General features: G+C 37.7%; 1 protein-coding gene across 11 annotated transcripts in view; it reads right to left on the reverse strand.

Annotated features, from left to right (window-relative positions):
- Positions 1 to 21,928, reverse strand: part of CPEB3 (cytoplasmic polyadenylation element binding protein 3) — a 193,119-nt gene that overhangs the window by 86,644 nt on the left and 84,547 nt on the right. For 9 of the 11 annotated variants that reach the window (XM_019445086.2, XM_019445085.2, XM_019445079.2 and 6 more), the window contains one exon: positions 8,097 to 8,120. The exons of the other annotated variants lie outside the window; for them this stretch is intronic. In XM_019445086.2, the coding sequence (XP_019300631.1) occupies positions 8,097 to 8,120 (24 nt within the window). The remainder of the gene's footprint in view (positions 1 to 8,096; positions 8,121 to 21,928) is intronic. 11 annotated transcript variants of the gene reach the window in all.

Genomic DNA, 21,928 nt, shown 5'->3' on the forward strand with positions numbered 1-21,928 from the left:
ACTTTTATGTGCCTAGCATATAAATCTGCTTTAGAATCTGATACTTTCAGGGGCACTTGGGTGGCTCAGTTGGTTAAGTGTCCAACTTTGGCTCAAGTCATGATCTCATGGTTCATGAGTTCAAGCCCCGCATTGGGCTCTGTGCTGACAGCTTGGAGCCCGGAGCCTGCTTTGGATTCTGTGTTTCTCCCTCTCTCTCTGCCCCTCCCCTGCTCACACTCTGTCTCTCTCTCTCAAAATGAATAAACATTAAAAAAGAAAAAAAAGAATCTGATACTTCCATGTAAAACATTCATATTGAATATTTCAAGAGAAGCAGGAGAATACTTCTCAACAGCTGCAATTTGGCCATTTGGCTTTCCTTCCACCAATGGTTCTGCTTTTGTGATATCTATTTTCAATTAATAACCAGAATGTAGTTTTTTGTTCAGTAACGGAACAAATCATCTCTGAATACAGAGACAACTTAAAGCTAAAAGAGCCTTGTAAGAAAAGTACCAAATATGAAACCCACAAAGCACTAGTTAAGCATGAAGGCTTATCTGAGAGAAGAACTCTTGCTTACTTAGGAGGCTCCCTTTCCTGCAACTTACGATGGGAAAACAAGAGCCCACTGACCATGATAGTTCTCAAAGCTGCCCAGACCTCACCTCTCAGCTCCCACCAAAGCTTCTGTAGTCAATCCAGCAGCTTCACCCTATTTGTGGCCCAGTACTTCCACTGTAAGCCTGTTTAGTTTTGCAAGGAGCTCAGAAATTAGTCACTTGAGGAGTATTTTTTTCTTAATGTTTATTTATTTTTGAGAGAGAGAGCGATGCACGAGGTGGGGGTGGGGGGTGGGGCAGAGAGAGAAGGAGACACAGAATCCCAAGCAGGCCCCAGGCTCTGAGCTGTCAGCACAGAGCCTGACGCGGGGCTCAAACTCACAAACCACGAGATCATGACCTGAGCTGAAGTTGGACACTTAAACAACTAAGCCACCCATGTGCCCAGGAGTTGTTTTTTTTTTTTTTTTTTTTTTTTTTAAGAATTATGAAGAATGACTCCCCTAAGGAAAAAAAAAGTTGCCTGAAAGTCAAGATAGTCAGGTTCCAGCTTTACTTTGTAATCTTGGACAAAACATTTCACACATCTGAGTCTCATTTACATAATGAGAGATTTGAACTAGATGAATGGTTTTCAAATCTCTGGGAGCAGAATTCCTTGCATTACATAAACATCTTCCACAATACCCTAACATACAGATATTAAAGTGCATCTTACTTGGCATTACCATGTGGGTATGTCTTAGGCATCACAAACTTAACATGTTTTTAAATGAACTCTTGACATCCACCTTGATCCTGTTCTCTCCTGGTCCCATTTCAATACATGGCATTGCATTCATCTGGTTGCTCAAGCTGGAACCTGCACATCAGTTTTGAGTCTTCCTTCTTATTTACTGCCCACATTCAATTCTTCAATTTAATGCCATTAAAAAAGGTTGATTCTATCCTCTAGAATATATCTTCCATTTGTTCATGTCTTTCCAACTCTACCGCCATCACTGTATCCGAAAACGCCATCACCTCTTGCCTAGACTACTACCTTCACTCTGAACTAGACAACCCACTTTCTCACTTTGCTCTAAATAATAGCCAGAGTGCTCTTTTAAAAACATAAATATGATCATTTGACCCTGCTTTAAAACATTCATAGATTTCCTCTTGTACTTGGACCAAGTTCAAAATCCTTACCAGGAGCTAAAGCCCAGAAAGATCATATTTCCTTCCTTCCTCCAACTTCATCTTAATACACCCTCCTCTCTCTCCTACCAAGCTCAGTCATTCTGGTCTCTACTTCCTCAAATACACAAAGCCCTTTCATGCCTCACCACCCCCCCCCCCCCCCCCGCCCCACACACACTTTTTAAATAAAACCTTTATTAAGATATAATTCACCTACCATACAATTCATCCAATTAACCCATTAGCAGCCACTCCTCATTTTCCTTGAACTCTCTCAGGCCTAGGCAATACTAGTCTACTACTATAGACTACTGTAGTCTACTATTGATACTTTCTATATTAATAGAAAGGATATTTCTTAAAAGTGGAATCTTACAATATTTGATCTTTTGTAATTGCCTTCTTTCACTTAGTATGTTTTCAAAGTTTAACAATGTTGTAGTATTTATCAGTACTTTGCCACAAGCCTCTTAAAATAGCTGTCTTAAAATTTCTGGAATTTCCTTTAAAACATTCTAAAGAAAGAGGGGAAAAAAGAGAGGATATATGAAACAAGATTAGCAAAAATGTTGATAATCATTGAAGCTAACTGATGGGTACAGAGTTCAATAAACTGTTCTATTTTTGTGTATGTTTGAAAATTTCCACAAGAGAAATTTTCCTTAAAGATACCTGTCTTCCCATCCTTTGGGTTTCAGTTTAAATAACATCTTTTCAGAGAAAACTATCCTAGGTTAGAGGGAAGTTCCCATTTTTCTTGCCTAGCACTCTTCACAATTATCGAGTATGGAAATGTTTCTTTCCCTTATTTATTGTCCCTCTCCTACTAGAATGAACATTCTGTAGGGAGACAGAACACATCTAGAGTCTAGCACTGCATCCAACCCCAAGTAAGCACACAAGCACACAAATGCAATTTGGGTGGACAGCTCAGAACCCCTGTGTCATTGTTTAAAACCCTCCCAGACCAACTTCTTGCAAAAACAAAACACCAGTGATCTTATTCCCCTCACCATTTCCTGTGCTCAAATCTCCCTATTACTATAAGCAGTAATGTTTCAGATATTATAACCATAAACAGGAATTTCTTCAGCTGTCCGTGTTTCACTGAGGGACCATACATTCCTTTAGACAAAACTCACATAACCATGTTTGAATTAGCAGGATGCCATGTCTGTATCATGGTCTCACTGACAGAGATGATCTCTCCTCCCTTCACCAAACTTTTGGCAAAAAGACCCAACTTCAACTTGAAACCCAAGTTTGTTTCATTGGATTTTTAGAACCTCTGTTATTACCTAAGATTAATACCTCATATCATGTCAATAGATTTTTATGGATTAAATGTACACAGAAGTACATTTTATAATAGTAACTCTACTAGTAAAGTAACTGATCATTCTTTGTATTTGCTCATTTACATTGTTTAAAAGAATATTTTATATTTTCCTTGCTGCTTTTCAAGAAATTCTGTTAAACATCAAGAGTACTGGCAGAACCAACATGTCTACTTATGGACAGAAGTCTCCCAGAGACCTTAAAAGCTCATATGAAAAAGGTAACATATATTTTAAACAGGTGTGAAATGTGTAGTCAAATATCTTGTATGACACTATCTGTTGGTCTAGTTTCTAACAGGGTCTGCAGTGTATAGGAAGAGATATATCAAAGCTTATAGAATGCCAGAATACTCCAGAAAAAAATATTAAAATTATTTGGAATCATTTTGATTCTATAGGGGAATATGGGAAGATAAATCAACATCTGTCTAATGAAACACATCTTTAAAACAAAAATGGGTATAATGGGAAATACACTTGGATAAATAGTTTATATATAATCATTAATTTAAAAAAAAATTTATTTATTTAGGGGCACCAGGGTGGCTCAGTCTGTTAAGCGTCCGACTGGTCATGATCAGGTCATGATCAGGTCATCATCTCAAAGTTTGTGAGTTAAAGCCCTTGTTGGGCTCTGTGCTGACAGCTCAGAGCCTGGAGCCTGCTGCACATTCTGTGTCTCCCTCTCTCTCTGCCCCTCCCCTGCTCATGCTCTGTCTCTGTCTCTCTCTCAAAAATAAATAAACATTAAAAAAAATTTTTTTTAACTTATTTATTTAAATTCAAGTTAGTTAACATACAGTGTAGTACTGGTTTCAGGAGCAGAACCCAGTGATTCATCTCTTACATATAACACCTAGTGCTCATTCCAACAAGTGCCTTCCTTAATGCCCATCGCCCACTTAGTCCATCACCCCGCACATCTCCCGTCCAGACACCCTGTTTGTTCTCTGTATAAGATTCTCTTATGGTTTGCCCCCCTCTGTGTTTTTAGCTTATTTTTCCTTTCCTTCCCCTATGCTCATCTGTTGTGTTTCTTATATTCCACATATATATATTTCACATGAGTGAAATCATAGGATATTTGTCTTTCTCTGCCTGACTTATTTCACTTAACACAATACACTCCAGTTCCATCCACACTGTTGCAAATGGCAAGATTTCATTCTTTTTCATCGCCAAGCAGTCCTATTCTTACACATCTAATTCTGCCTCCCTACTTCTGTTTCAACTACACTATTGGAAGTGCTTGATTTGCCAAGGTCTACCCTCCAGGACTTTTTTCCTATCTAAGCCTTCAGCTGATGTCCAAGTTCTCTCCTGTTTTCATTACTTGATCATGAAACCCTCTTCCTAAAGCCGGACATATCTGTGTCTAGGAGTCTTACCCTCTGTTTCAAAAACCATTCATCAGGGCATCACAGACCATTTCACTGCAAATTTTCCTCTCCAGCTGGCCCCCAATGCATACACTCAGAGACATAGGCTCCAAGGATCTGGCCATGCCAATCTCACCTTGAAGCTTTTTTTTTTTTTTTTTTTAAGTTGAATCACATACCTGGAAACGTTTGCTTCCCACTCCTCTTCCATTATCCAAATAGTTCCTGAAATTCTACCTACTCCAGAAAACTTTCCCAGGTGTATTAGGAGAGGTGAAAGATTCCACTGGCCTAATCCTTACTGAGAGATCTCAAAACTGTCACAAATAATTCCCTTTGCTTTCTACTCCTAAAATATTTACCAACATGTATATGTAATGCATAGAATGAGTTATAGCTAAATCTTAATCATAGATAAAGTGCCATACATCAATGAGTTTTCTTAAATCTTTATTTAAATTCCAGCAAGTTCACTTTTTATGCTTTTGTGGGAAAGTCTAAACTTTAGAGGAAAGAAATCAATAATTAATATAATCCCTGATCACACAAATAAACGAGTATGAGGAAATCTGCCACTTTAAAATTTATACTATGCAGCAGTGGCCCAAATGAGTATATTTTAGGAAATGAGAATAAATATGTGGTACACCTGCCCCATCTCACATGGCTATGTCACTACATTTAAGTAAGATGACTTCTTTTTCAGCTTTGGAAATAAAAGACTAGATAAAAGCATGGAACGAAAATTCTCTACCTGGTCTTTTGTCATTACAGAAAGTCAACATTCAGTCTTTTAATATTCTCTCTCTCTCTCACACACACACTCTCTCTCTCATCATTATTATCTTCTTCACTGACAACTAGCAAACTACACACTTACGGCGAGCAGGGACCAAGTCATTCTAGGCAGTGTTTAGCATAACACTTGATGCAAATACGACCATGCTTGTGAAAACAATTAAGTCAAACTACAAATAGATATGGGGAAGGTAACAAGAAAATAAAAGAGTAATTTTTTCAGGACCTTAGAAATTACAAGTGATCTTAACATTCTTGATGTCTGGTATTTAATATACTATGATTTGTAAAAGTAAAATAATTTGTTTAAAAATATGATGCTATACTCTGGTCTGCATAGATGTAGGGTGTTACTTCAAAAACAATCCTCATCCATAAACATTTAATAAGTGCTAATTGCATGTAGGTCACAGTACTAGGCATAAGACACAATTGTCCTCAAAGAACTTCTCTCCAGTGGAAGAATCAGAATGTACAGAAAAAACAGGAAGAATGTAAGACAGTAGAAGCAGAGGAAAAGGCTGCCTACAAGGCACTGGGCAAGGCTTCCTGGGAGAGAGAAGGCTTAAATTCGGCATAAATGCATGAACTAAGGATAGGCTTTAGATAAGGAAATGAGAGGAAGGGTGGATAGTACTTACGATGGCCAGCCTGTGGGAAAGTATGGAGACTGATAGGGGAAGGTGGGATGGAAAAAATGGAGACAATGAGGCTGGTGAAACTGGGAGAAGCCAGATGATGGGGGTCCTAAATGGAAGAGGAGCATGACATGGACAAAGTGGTATTTCAGAAAGAAAGAAACAATAGAAATGAGGCCTGAGACACTAGAGGAAAAACTCTGGCAAGGTGTGGTAACTGATCGGTACATAAGAAGTGGAGACGCTAGTCCCTGCTGTCTACCCTCCAGATGGTGTCTGTTTTCTGTATAAAAGTGTCCATTCCTGGGGTGCCTGGGTGGCTCAGTTGGTTAAGCGTCCTACTTCGGCTCAGGTCATGATCTCACAGTTTGTGAGTTCGAGCCCCGCGTCGGGTTCTGTGCTGACAGCTCAGAGCCTGGAGCCTGCTTCAGATTCTGTGTCTCCCCCTCTCTCTACACCTCCCCTGCTCACGCTCTTTGTCTGTCTCTCAATAATAAATAAACATTAAAAAAAATTTTTTTAAAAAGTGTCCTTTCCTTATTCCTTCTCAAGAGTGATCAATTTTCTACCAACATGAAAAACTATATGTATATAGTACAGAATGATTTCTAGTAATATTATCTATGCTTTCAATTTATAAACAAGAAGGTTAAAAATATTAAATGGTAATTTTCTACAGCTAAAAAATAATCAACTACACAAATGTTTTTCTTCACCACGATTTGAAAACAAAACGGATGATACGATTCCATCATGAAAGAAGTTTTCAATGGTAGTTCAAATACTTATTAGGTTCTGCCAATATCCATCTACTCAACAAATATTTACTGTGTAATCAATAATAAAATACTATGAATGTAATATTATTAACTTCTCTTTAAAACTCAATTACAACATCAGAGATAGCCTGATGAAAGGTAAACAGCACTCAATAAGCAACCAAAAGACAAAGGTTCCAGATCTGGCTCTGACTTTAACTTGAGACCACATAGCAAGTAAATCACTTCATCTCTCCCAGCTTCTGCAAGTGAGTCCCAAAGCAGCTTATACTGGTGGAATGCTTTTAGTGTACACAAATAGGTTTTCCTCTCCCATTTTTTACACTATAACTTCACTAACACTCTTAAAGTTGGACAAGATTGGCTTTACTACCTCATAATCTACAGATGAAGATACCAGACAGAAGCAATAAAGCAGTGATTACAAACTAGGTCTTTGACCCTAAACCTCATACTCCTTCAAAACACTACATTAGGGGGCGCCTGGGTGGCTCAGTCGGTTAAGTGTCCGACTTCAGCTCAGGTCACGATCTCACGGTCCGTGAGTTCGAGCCCCGCATCGGGCTCTGGGCTGATGGCTCAGAGCCTGGAGCCTGCTTCCGATTCTGGGTCTCCCTCTCTCTCTGCCCCTCCCCCGTTCATGCTCTGTCTCTCTCTGTCTCAAAAATAAAAATTAAAACGTTAAAAAAAAAAGAATTTAAAAAAAAACAAAAAACAAAACACTACATTAGGCTTACCCTACCAACTTAATAAAATTATTTGAATGAATTACAGATAGAAAAATGCTGTAGAAAGGTAATGGCATTATACAAATAAAAGCAGTATTATTTTGTTTGGGTGGGATCAGGAGACAATGCAAGTTTATGGGGCTTAGAGCCTATACAATTTGGGGGTCTGCTTCAAGAAAAAGAACACAAAAATAAGGTAAAGAGGGAGTCCCCTTGAAAGTGAGGGTCCCTACAACTTAAGCTTCTTTACCTTCAAGGTAAATCTGCTTCTGGATTAACACTAAAGAATTCACCAGTAAATCTACTAAGATCAAGAATTGCCCTCTAAAACCTAACTTTTGCTTTCTAAATAGTATGAAAAGAACACAGTGGATAAAACACACACACACACACACACACACACACACACACACACACACAAAAATTATGCTTGGCCTTTATTCTCTCAAGATCATAATAAATCACATAACAAAAATTTCCAGGTAGAAATAAATAGTCTTTGCTATGTCTATATTAGGATTAAAAGAACAAACTACCAACTAACAACAAAAAACAACTATAATGAAAGTGATGAGAATTATTTTGCTAAAATAAGCTAGAACATCATACCACACAATAATTATTGTTTTGCACACACACAGGTATAAACACACACACTCATATTTACTCACAATTTGGCAAGCAAAAGATCTCATTAAAAAATTTACCTCGTCTCCGCCCATAGCTCCTGGCTGCATGTAAACACAGAAGAAAACCATGGGTATCTTTATCAAAATGGTGAATTTAGAAATAAAAAAATATTCACATAAACCTTTTCTAAGTATTTTCAGAATTAATCTGGAGATACTGTTCAACTCGACTGCAGAGATAATATATTTAAAAAAAAAAAAGAAAAACCTTTATGAAGCACAAGTTAAAACATAATCTTAAAGAGAAATTCACCTGGATATGGCAGCCACTGACAAAGATACAATGGGTGCTTAAGTTACATAGTCTTATAAGGATTTATGCTGTGGTCCATTATCTGTATCAGATATAGACAGAGTTCTTTTAAATTTTTTTCTGATTAATCAATCTTCATTTGTGCTGTATTACCATCAGACATCACTTTAAAGGAAAACATTCATTCTAAATTAAAAACTGTAGTGTATGGCGGTCACTCTGAATTTCTTCACACATGTGCATACACACACACACACACACACACACACACACACACACACACCTACATATAAACCCCACAAATAGAGTCCCCTAAAAACTATATAGAAATTTAATGCACAATTAACTCTGGTTCTACAGAATGTGATGTGTCTGTGTGAAAATTTCAGTGAAGTCTCTTTGGTCTCCCCATTTACTTTCCACACAGCATCACAAACGGGGGGAAAACCATATCTTTTTCACCTAAGAAGTGAACTGAAAAAGTAGAAAGGGATTAAGTACTGGGTACATCCCAGGGCATATTGAAAAATAAAGTGCTTTGAAGATTTTCTTCCCTTTCAAAACTCAAGGCCCACAGAATGCATTATTACAACATTTACTAGAGCTAGACTATGGTATCATATATATATATATATATTATATATATATATATATATTATATATATATATATGCATATATGCATATGCAATATATATATATTGCAAGGAGATCCTGTCATCTAAAATAACTTTCAAAGTAGAAAGTTTTTCGAATTTGAAAACTCAGGTTCTATAAAACAAATGAGAACTCTATTTAATCCATTTTTAAAGTGTCAATGACATGTTATAATATTAGCTTAAAACAAATCAAAACAAGAAACAGTGATAATTTGCGGTTACATTTGCAGTATAAGGTAGCACTGAAGAAAACGATTTCTCTCCTAGAAAAAGAATTCAGACTTTTCAGCTAGAAAGTTGAAATACCAGTTGGCCCGCTAGTTCCCACTTTTCTTCAGACATCATACCCTCGCCTACACACATTTGGCCCCTTCACTTTCCCATTACATAAATATTAAAAAGAATTTTCCAGTTCAAGCCCTACTTTCTCCCTAACTTCTCCCATCACTATAACCTTCAATTAAAAAAAACACAACCTTGGGGCACCTGGTTGGCTCAGTCGGTTGAGTGTCCGACTTCGGCTCAGGTCATGATCTCGCGGTCCGTGGGTTCAAGCCCCGTGTCCGGCTCTGTGCTGACAGCTCAGAGCCTGGAGCCTGTTTCAGATTCTGTGTCTCCCTCTTTCTCTGACCCTCCCCTGTTCATGCTCTCTGTCTCAAAAATAAATAAATGTTAAAGAAAATTTAAAAAAAACAAAAAAAAAAAAACACAACCTTTTCTGAATTTACACAGCAGTACTGTTTACATCACTTACAAAAGGGACGCGTTCCAAAAAAAGTAAAAATTAAGGAATTTTTATCCTTTTCATTGTTGGGAACCTGGAATTCATCTCCCCACATAAATATATTTGCATAAATATCTCCCCATGTAAAATTCATCTCCTTACATAACTGCCATGCAGTAAGTGGTAGTTTCCTAGTTTGGCCCCCCAAAAGCCTACTTCATTTATAATAATAGGGATGAGTTAATACTAATAGACAGCACTATTAGATTAAGAGGACTTTGTATGCTTAAGAGATTAAGTATGCTTTGATGTTGTACACCTATTTCTTTGTCCCTTCCCCCATCCCCAATGATGTCATACTGCCCAAAACCCCCACCACAAACCTCTATTTAGAGAGGAAATAAAACATTCTGTATTTCAAAATTACTCATTTCTCTCCCAAACAACAAATTCCCATGCTTTCATTATATCTGATTTTTGGCCAGATGCTCAAATGAAAAAGAATCTGATTACAATACCAAGGTACAAATGACTCATCAGACCTTAACACCCCAAAGGATAAGGAGAATGCTGTTCACTCGAGTCTTCAACTGCCGAATTTTCAGGTAATAGAGAACATGAAGTGAATAGATCCAGTCAGTCTCGGGGGTGAGGAGGAGCATTCTGAGCTGAGGAGATGGGTAAGGCTTGCAAAAGCATACTTGGGAGTTTTAATCAAAGCTTCTTTAAACAGTTCATGATTTTTATGGATTTTTTTTTCATTTCTTATCAAAAAGACAGTAAATTGGTTCATGTCAGCTTGGTGACTGATACAGGGGCAAGACAGCATAAGGGATAGGCAACCAATTTAAAGCAGTTTTGTGAGAAGCTTCAATTTGTTTTCATCATTCATTGTGTAATTTAATTATGTGCAACCCTGGTCCTAATTTCAGAATTTTATCTATCATCCCTATGGTGATTATTATTATAGCAGCTAACACTTAATTAGTACTTGCTATGTTCCAGAACAGTTCAAAAGCTTTGCACGTATCAATGTCATTTAATATACCCCATAACTTTATGAAATAAGAATTCTTATTAGCCTCTTCTTATAGATGAAGAAAATGGGACACAAAATTAAGTATCTTGCCTAAAATCTTACAGCTAGGAAGTGGTGAGTGGTGAATCTAAGCACTCTGGCTCCAGAGTCCACACTTGCAACCACCTCACTATACTGTTAAATGCCTAGAGACCAAGGTCATTACCTTGTATATCTTTTACTATCCTCTAATGCACCTGGTAGAATGCTCTATACCAAGTTGGTATTCAACAAATATATGTTGTTAGCTGTGTGTGTAATCAAGGGAAGGAGTAACAAATGCCTTGATGGCCTTTAGAATGTATGCCACCTCTGCTGGGTGATTAAAGATTTGCTCATACGAGGGCCACTTGCAAATAGACTAATTAGAGTCAAACTCTTCCCTAAGGGAGATGTAATGAAATGAACACCAAGGAGAGAAATCTGGGAACACAAAAGTAATGCCTTCTCTTGAGAACAAATATGATTTTTAAACAAGAATACTGAATACATAAACTTATCATGAGTCTGCACAAAATGATCCCACATAGAAAAAAAAAGGGGGGGGGAGTAAATATGACTAATTCCATTTGTATAGTACATTATATGCTAGTATGGATTTATACCAGATATAAGACATGATATGTATCCTAAGCAGTGCCTCTAAGAACTTTAATTCTTATTTAATCATCATCATCATTACAGATAAAGTTCTTTTCACCGTTTCACATATATTACTTTTAGAACTCACAAAAAATTACATTTCATTTTTAGAAATTGTGGTAGTTGTTACCCTTGGTTAAGGGTATTAACTAGAAGGCAGACTGAGGGGGGTTCTGGGGTGATGGTAATGTTTTGGTCTTGATCCAGGTACTGGTTATATGGGTGCGTTCAATTTGTAATAGTATATCAAGTTATATATTTATGATTTGTGCATTGTTTGGATGTATATTATAGTTCTATTAATAAAAATGAAAACATTACAAAAATTTTATTTTTAAATTGATTCACTGGGATAAAAGGTTATAAGATTAATGCAGAAAGTCCATAATGCTAACATTTTTATAGTCTTTAAGTCATAAATCTGGGGGTGCCTGGCTGTAAGAGTTGTAGTAGAACATGCAACTCTTGATCTCAGGGTTGTGAGTTCAGGCTCTATGTTTCGTGTAGAGATTACTTAAAAATAAAAAAATCTTTTTAAAAAGTCATAAATTTGAATAATTCAAAATTGAAAAATTAAAGATTTTTAATATATCAGAATAAATATAAAAAGGTACATGTACTTTACAATGAGATATAACAGAGTTACTCTAAAAATAAGTTTACATGATCAATGACTAGTACATTGTGAATGGTACTCTCATGTTAATGTTATGGTTTATTAAGCATATGAGGCAATAAAGTAAAATGAATTACCTGTTACTCTTATGACTTGACCTACACTTGGGTCTTAAATGGCTGCAGTCATACAAGTGATTCCTCAAGGGCATGTTATGATCTGATTTAAAACCTAAACTAATTCTTCAGCTACATAGATTCACCCAAACTTAAAGTTTCTCTAAGCAAAGTAACATCATATACAGATTCCACCACAGAGGCTCAAAAATGAGATAGAGAGACAAAGGGAAGAGGGCCAGAGAGAGAAGGATCTCTGTTCTATTGTGTATCAAAGTAGCATGCACCATTTCAGGAACTTAAGCAGTCCCTAGGATGCTATACTGATGTAAAACAAATGAACAAGATAAAGACCTTAGTACAACATTTAAAAAACTGGCTTGGAAATATTTGCCAAGACTGTTAAAAGTCAACTGCAGGAACAAATTGTTAATTACTTTCCTTGTTATAAAATCAGTTTCTTAAAAACACCTTATGAACTTATGTTTTGAATACCATTTCAGTATGTAAAATTAAATTCTATTCAAACATCTAATGGTCCCTTTCAGCTTCCATCTAAGTATTAGTCATGCAAAAAACTCCACCTAAGATGGGTTAAGATCTCAAAGGTAGTACAAAAATGCTCCCCCTTCTGTAATTAGATTAATTCCCAAAAAGCAGGAGTGATAGAGTTTGTTCCATAAATGCTCCTTCTCTACCTTTGTCTTTATAATGACAGGGAAGACAGTTTTAGCCCAATGATTCTCAGATATAGCAAATTATAATTGAAAAGAGATCAATTTTTCCATAAACAATATGAACTTACATGTAAAAACGATGCTTGAAAGGATGGGATACATTTTCAACTATTATATTCACCTAACAATATGAACTTAGCAGGTAAAAACGATGCTTGAAAGGATGGGATACATTTTCAACTATTATATTCACATAAAGTATTTGGATGTTTTAAAATCTCTTCCTCCTAGTCTTCTCATTTTGATTCTTACCCATTTTTCTCAGACGAATCTTTCTATTCAATTTGCAATCCTAAAAAGTAACATGAGCAGCTATCATAATATACGTTTTCAGATGGGTAAACGGAGGCCCAGAAAGGATGACGGGCTCCACGCTGTTCAGCTATGCAAAGTTGGGACTGAATCCAGTCCACATTGGTTCTAAACCATTTATTCTTTGTTTAAGTTGAGGTATTATTTACATTCAGTAAAACTAATTCCCTGTAAATGTACAGTTTGGCCAGTTTTGATAATTATATATAGTCGTGTCACCACTGAGTTCTATCCTACAGAACAGTTCATCTTCCTAAAAAACTTCCTTGTGCCCCTTTGCTGTTGACCCAATCCCCCAAACCATGGTCCTTGGCAAACATTAATCTGCTTTCTGTACTGTTTTGTTTGCCCTTTCTACAACTTCATATTAATACAATCAATGTGTTTGACTTCCTATACTTAGAATAATGTTTTTGAGCTTTATCCATGCTGTTACATGTGTTCATATTTTGTTTCTCTTTATTGCTGAGTAACATTCCATAGTATGGAAATACCACAATTTATCAATTCATCGGTTGTTATGGACTGAAATGTGTACCCTCAAAATACATAGGTTGAAGTGCTAATCCCTAGTGTGACTTATTTGAAGACAGGATCTTTAAAGAGGTAATTAAGGTTAAATGAGGTCATAAGGATAGGGCCCTAATCCAGTAAGACTGGTGTTCTTATAAGAAGAAGAGATACCAGGCATGCCCAGAAACACAGAAAAGGCCACGTAAGGTCACAGCAAGAAGGCAGCCAGCCCTCTGCCAGCCAAGGAGACAGGCCTCAGAAAAAAACAACCCTGCTGACATCTTGATCTTGGACTTCCAGCCTCCATACTGTGAGGAAATAAATTTCTGCTGTTCAAGCCATCCAGCCTATGCAGCCCTAGTAAAGTAATCTTAGCTATCAAGACTGAAGAGCCAGTATTTCAGTCCTTGAAAGCACTTGGCAATTCCCTTTAGAATTACTACAACTTCATCATCCTTTATTTTTAAAAAAAATTTTTTTTAATATTTATTTATTTTTGAGAGAGACAGAGACACACAGAACATGAGCAGGTGAGGGGCAGAGAGACAGGAAGACACAGAATCTGCAGCAGGCTCCAGGTTCTGAGCTGTCAGCACAGAGGTCGATGCCAGGCTCGAACTCACAAACCACGAGATCATGACCTGGGCCACAGTCAGATGCTTAGCCAACTGAGCCACCCAGGCACCCCCATCATCCTTTAAAAGTATTTGCTGTTAGTAGCATAATCCAAGTTTAATAAAAAAAGGAACTTCTCACCCCCATTTTTTTGTTTTATTTCATTATTACTACCACAGCACTATTGTTTTCTGGTAGTCATTACATTTAAAGCTGTTACTTTATGAATTAAAATCAGTATTTTTAATAGTCATTTTTATGGATTGGTCATAAAATCTAATGGTCATTAATAACATATGTAACTGTATCCTGCATCCTAAACAATTGAATTTTTGCAATGTTCTACTTCACTGCCTAAAAAATCTTATAGGAACCCTAGACTTTTAGTCAATCTCCCAAACAAAACAGGAATTACTTCTGTAACCAAAACAAAGGTGTTCGACCTAGTTCAGCTAGAATACCTTAAAATGAGACTAAGGAGACTCACTGCAGCCTCTTCCAGTCTTGTTTTTTTCCCAGCAGAACTCCCTGTCCTCCCCAAAACAAACTCCAACAGATACGAAATATGTTGTTCCCCGGAGCAGCACCGGGATCCAGAGCCCAACCTGTCATGTACCCTTCCCCCATAGTGGCCTTTAAAGTACCTCCTGGGATACTGGGGTTCCACAGAACAAGATTAGAAAACTAAAGATCTACACTCTATGGTAGGACCCTTCTTACAAGGTAGAAAGTTCCTTCTAACATGTGTCTCTCTATTTTCCTTAACAATAGATCCCAGCCTAATCCCAGTTTTATTTGAGGGTCATTGCTTTATCTTTTGGTTTTCCCTTTTCTATAACAAAAATACATTTAATTACTCTTCATAATAAATGGTTTTTCATAATCCATATCATTTTGAACATTCTCCTTTGGATGAACGTAATTTTCCAGGAAGACACTTGTCTGTCCAAGCTTCTCATGAAAACAAGGCCCTTCACCATCTGACCCCAACCACGTTTCAAATCCTCATCTTAGTCACACCAATTCAGTCCACTTTTCCCATAGTATCAATATAATATAAGTACTTATCTAGTTTGCATAAGAATCTAGATATCCATGTCTTGACATCTATTCTCCACCCGGTAAGAACCCCTGAACTCCTCTGTCCATTTCCATCCACTATTATTTTTTCCATCTTGCCCAAAATGTAAGTTCAAGGCTTCTCTATACCATCTTGCAGTGTCCATTCACACCCAGTATTAGGTTAGTCTCCAAAGTACATTTACCATATAGGTTACTTATGGAATCTCAGTGTATGGTACGTTATCAAAGTATCACTTCAGAACTTCTAAATTCATTTCCTAAACTCCTCATGAAAGCAGAAGAAAATCAATCTAAGTCTGTTGTATCTGACAAGATTTCTCTGGAAACAAACCTAAAGAATCTCTGCATTATTCTGTTATCCCTACTTGGAGAGAGTGTGCATGCACATCGCCCCACATCAGGTGATGTCTATGCCCTTCACATCTGTGGCCTAATAGCATTCCACAGCGAGTAACTATCACCTTACTTTTATTTCAGTAGAACGATACTAAATGATAGAATAACTGCCCCTCCCCCCCAAAAAAGGGGAAGATATCAAGAAAAGTCCTGAGAATTCTAATCACATGCCAGAGTATATTATATTTTACACAGATCAATGTGTCCAGATCAGGTCAGGCCTATTATAGAGGTATGCACCCAAATATTTGGCATATATTCTCAACAAACCATCTTTTCTGAACCACTATGTCAAAATCTCATGAGGTCTCTTCAAACTTTATATAAATGCTCAATTTCTAGACTGTTCAGGACAGCCAACACTTGCTAATTCTACATTTTTGAACTCCAAATAAAGTAGGAAATTATACAGAGAGAAGAGAGGGTAAACAAAATGGGTGCCAGTGTGCTCAGGAGCATAAGCAGAACCAAAGGCCCAGCCCCTTGGTCACTGTTCCTTGTGTCTTCCCTATCAATAAGGCTCTTCTCATGCGGGAAGGAGGGTTCCTTCATGGAAGAAAGTTATGGAAAGGAACTGACTTGAGAATTTGGGAAGAGCTCCCGCAACATGGAGAGCTGCTCATTCCCCTCACCCCTGCCCTGACCTCCCCAAAACAGCTTCTTCTTCTGACCTGAACTTGGGAAAATCTTAGGGAACAATAAAGGCAGACCAAGCTTCGACAGGGAAGAAAGAATAGGAGGGAGTGCATAGCACAGTCCTTATGCTACATGATGCCTTCATGCACAGACATCGGCAAGGAGTCGGAGGAGCAGCACTGGATCTCCCAAGAGGTAAATTCTAATTGTGGTCTTTTCCATCCACCTCTTGCCCACACCTCACAGCCAAGCTTGATCCCAAATCAATTAAATTACAGTCTCTGATGTTGGGTCACAGGTATTTTCTATTTTTGTTCCCATTTTGATTGTATAACTGGAATTAAGAATTACTGCTAACCCAAAGGGGAAGAAAGGAGAAACTAGAGGTAGAAGAGGGAAGAAGCAGAGGCTAGCATTTGTTAAGTGTGTATTTATTGCCAGGTTTGGTAACAGGAGCATTGCACACTTGACCCTACTGTTTGTAAAGAAGGGATTAAAAACTCCATTTAAAATTTAAAAAAACAGGGGCACGTGGGTGGCTCGGTCGGTGAGGCATCCAACTTTGGCCCAGGTCATGATCCTGCACTTTGTGGGTTTGAGTCCTGTGTCTGGGCTCTGTGCTGATAGCTCCGAGCCTGGAGCTGCTGCAGATGCAGTGTCTCCCTCTCTCTCTCTGCCCCTCCCCTGCTTGCACTCTGTCTCCCTGTCTCCCAAAAATGAATAAATATTAAAAAAAAATGTTTTTTTAATTTTAAAAATTAGGTAACTTGTCCGAGGTCACAGAGCAAGTAAGTGATGGATCCAGGATTTAAATTCAGATCTGTTTGGCCCTCCCAACACTGCATTATCCCCACTATATTGTGCATAGGATAACAAAGAAAAGAAGGCAAAGTTCCACCTCCTTAATTTTACCTAGGGATCATCTGCATACCAAGTCATTGTTCAAATTTAAGACACTCATCTGCACATACTAAAGGTCTGAGTAAAAGAGTAGTTAAAACTCCTGCCATTAACAAGGGAGACTATGTTTTGAAAGTAAAACTGATCAGAGGTACATTCACTCTCCACAATCAATAAAGTATTATTTAGCTAACTCTTACCTAAAGAAGCTAAATGAAACCTGAGTGATCTTTTTGGGAAAAACCCAAGAGTAGAAGTCATGTTAGATTAAGGAATAATCTCTCTGTCCAAGCCATAGATGGCTACTAGTTGGCCGTATGACATCAGCAAGTTCCTTTACCTTCTACAGAAAAGGAAGATCCTGCCATGTTTTAAATAAGGCTGCGCTAATGATGAAATGAATGACACGATTCTCAGCTTTTCTATCAAACTTCCCCCAAAGCAGTGGGAAACAAATAATGAAGCATTCTTAAAACTTGTTGAAATCTTAGGATATGCCTTAAAGTCTCCAGGTTTATCTTAAAAACTGCATGTCAGGGGCGCCTGGGTGGCTCAGTCGGTTAAGTGTCCGACTTCGGCTCAGGTCATGATCTCGCGGCCCGTGGGTTCGAGCCCCGCGTCGGCTCTGTGCTGACAGCTCAGAGCTGGAGCCTGTTTCAGATTCTGTGTCTCCCTCTTTCTCTGACCCTCCCCTGTTCATGCTCTCTCTCTCTCTGTCTCAAAAATAAATAAATGTTAAAAAAAATTTTTTTTAAAAACCTGCATGTCAATTTCATATGCTACCCCATCACATACCCATGTTTTGTGTGGATAAGAGAAGAATCAGGGGATAAAACTGGTGTTCATGAAAGTGGGTTTTGACCATACCCTGCCAACCCATAAATGCATTACAAAGGCACAGAGGTCTACGAAAGCACTTAATAAACTGTTAATTGCTAGATCCAAATATGTTATTACCATCTTCCAAAAGGAAGTATTAAAACAAATTTTTATAAAGGAACTATGGTGGACTGGATATTCTCTAAGGCTGTTACACTATGCTTTTCACAATTTCTTGGAGCTATCTTTCCCTCTCTGCTGGTCTCCAATATTGAGTACCTACTGAATAGGTTAGGCATTGTACTTGAAGCTGGTGAACAGCTGTGAATAAAAGCTAATCTCTGCTCTCTCGAAGCACATGTATTAAAGAGAAAGACCAGCATTAAATAGTCAATTATAAGTGTGATGAGTCCTATAAATGGGAAGTCCAGGTTCTACTGCCTACACAAGTGGAGAAAGCAAACAGGGAGGTCTGCAGGGGAAAGTAGGTAACTTTTCAGCTTCCTACATCTTTATTACTGGGTTGGAAGCACCCAATTCCTAGCACTTTAGACATATTCACACACACAAGGAACTTCTTCCAAAATCCAATTAATAAGTCAAGAATATTTCAGGCTTCACTTACTTACAAAGTTCAATGTCAGGACATGCAGACCAGGTTTATCACTCTATTTGTCAGGAAAAGAGGCTTTATTTAGTATTCAGAGCAAAATTAGGGTGACAAGTAATATTAGAAAAACAATTTTCCCAAAGACAAGAATGTATTTGTGCTAAACTAGTATAAAAATAATACAATCACTCTTAATAGTTAAGTATTTAAAGCAAAAGTTATTACCCTCAACCTGGAAGCAAAAGGTTCTGCTCCTGACTCCCTCACGTCACCCTACGCAATTCACATAGTCTCTGGAACCTCAGCTGCCCCCTCTGTAAAATGAGAAGGTCAAAACAAAACAAAACAGCAATGCCTTTAGGTCCCCTACCACATTCATAAACAGCATCCACTCAAAATAGTTTGAAACTTGAGTTGAAGTTATAACTTAAAAGTTATAAACTTAAAAGTTATAGAATATTATATATCCCTATAATTACTATTTTTCATTTTTAAATTAGCCATTTTTTATAATATATTCGTGCCACAATTGTACAATGATTTTACTTCTAAATCTCTTTAGATGGAAGCCAACAGCACTAGATCTTGTCTTCTAAAAGTTCAAAATACAGGGACACGTGGGTGGCTCAGTCGGTTAAGCGCCTGACTTCGGCTTAGGTCATGATCTCATGGTTCAGGAGTTCGAGCTCCATGTCGGGCTCTGTGCTGACAGCTCAGAGCCTGGAGCCTGCTTCACGTTCTGTGTCTCCCTCTTTCTCTCTCTGCCCCTCCCCTGCTCTCTCTGTCTCTGTCTCTCTCTAAAATATAAGCATTAAAAAAACTTACAAAAAAAATGAAAGTTCAAAATACTCAGAGACCATGTCTTCAATCTGAGAATCTCAAAATAATTCCTGCACCATTTTATTGCTCTGCTAAAAAATTATTTACTTATATCCACTCACGGTACACAGGAATACAATGTGCTCTTCAAACTTGGGAAAATTCCATTTGGAATTCTAGAAAACCTGGCTCTCTTCCCATTTTGGCATAAAAGCATCATGTGTTCAGCTCGCCCTCTGCCACTTCCTCTCAGCTGAGCCCTTCACCAAGGAGCTGGCTCCCAGCACAGAAAGAAAGGAGGAGGAAGAGGAAGCCTGCAACCACACAGGAGTCTCTGCCCAACTTGAAAGTTTATAGAGAAACCTTTTCACGTATCCTCTTTCAATTCAACAAATGCTCTAGCCACCCAGAGTTCAAACAGAAATATAAGCAAAATCTTCCAAAACAGATTCAAGGCATTAATAAGAGGGAAAAAGTGGAAGACGGCATAAACTAAAGCTGCAAGTTTCCTGGTGTGTCAGCTATATATAAGTTGTTCAACAATTGGTGACCTCGGAGTTTCTCAAGCAGGTGAATGTCTTTGTGGTTTTTTAAGATATAAAAATTTTAAATCTTCACGCCTTGTATCTTGGAATAGACTCTAGTTAACAAGCTGAAAGATACTAGAAAACAAATGCCATGGAAGCTTTTTTAATTTAAATAAAATTGAAACACTGTTACATCACAAAACTATTGTCTAAAAACAAAATCATTCTCTGGCATATCTTCTCTGAATAAGACTTTGCTTCCTACTATCCAAGTACAGCAGTAATAACACCTTATTTGCACATGTACCAAATCTCATCTAAATCTCACAAAACAATTAGGTAGTCAGAGTATCCTAACTGTCCTTTAATAGGTTTTTAAACGAGGAGAGACTTAGATTCAGAAACCTGCTCTGCTAGTTGCCATCCTTATCACATGACTCCTCCAAGACCTAAGCTCTTACTTTGTGTCCTTTGACTTGTAGGTCTGCTGCCTTAAATCCAATCAGGAAAACATGTATCTAAATATAACCAATATAATATAAACTGGCGTTTTGGAACATGCAAGAAAAAAAACTTTAAAAGGCAACGATAAAGCTGATGTGAGCAATCACAATAGCAGCTCACCAAAGCATTATCACCTAGTCAGGCAAGATGCTAAGCCTTACAAGATTTATCAATGGCCACTTCAGTGACCATTACCTCCATTTTCCAGGTGAAGAAACCAGAGGCCTAGGAGTTAAGAATGTGGCTGGAAGAATGGCTTGTAAGAAATGGAACCAGATCTGCCTGGTTCTAGACGATGCTCTTCCTGGCGATGCTCTTTGACTTACTGCTCCATCCTCAGGTTTTACACACCTTCCAGCTGCTTAGAGGATGCCTTCTTGAAGCTGAATGATCCTACCCTTTAGCAACACTTCTTCCTGTTTCTAAGTTCATACTCATCAAGCAACTCTCCTGATACTAAACTGGTTTTCCAAGCCCATTCTCTACTTCGAAAAAGAAGAGCTGACCAGTCAAAAAAGAAAGTGGATACTCTTGGCGATGATTATTTTTTAGAGTAAATTACAAGACCAGGCATTCTGGTTTTGAACATTAAGTTGACCATAACTTTGTGATTCACCTAACTAATCATGAAAGCACCAATATCCTTTTCGGAGGATCATCATAATAGAGAAAAATCATCAAGTCAGACATTAACCCTATACAAGCCCACAACTGCTAAGCTCAACTCTATACCTAAGAATTTAACAAAACAAAACAAAAGCTACTGTTACTGTTTAAAAAAAATCTGGCTGATAGAACTACTACATATATAGCTGGAAGCACTTGCACTAGCCTTCCTTCTCCAGCAGGAAAAATAAAAATACATTATGCAAACTTCTAGTGTTTTTGGTGTTAAGGTGAAGAGAATGAAAGAATTACTACACAGAAAAAAATCTATTACCAGTTTAAGTGGAAGGGACATGTTGTTTCAGAACTAATTTTATTTTGGAAATACCAGACAAGTGGCAGGTCTTACTGACAGATCAGAATTTCTTCCCCCAATCTTCCCTTCCCTCCCATACTCTATAATACTTGAGGACCTAATATTTTTTGGGAAAAGCCAAAATTTAGATGTGTTCCTTAGTTTCCTCCCCAAAGGTTAGCCGGCTAATTCTTACCAGATTCATGGTCTTGAATAGGGAAAATCAGTAGATTCTTTGGCTTACACAAATCTTGCTAATTCTTCCAGACCCTACATGTCTACAGGTTCACTGTTTTCTAAAGTTGCTTTCCTATCCTCCACCCCGATTTTCT

Source organism: Panthera pardus, unplaced genomic scaffold (assembly GCF_024362965.1).
Source record: "Panthera pardus isolate Hobbes unplaced genomic scaffold, ASM2436296v1 HiC_scaffold_22, whole genome shotgun sequence".
Taxonomy (NCBI): Eukaryota; Metazoa; Chordata; class Mammalia; order Carnivora; family Felidae; genus Panthera; species Panthera pardus.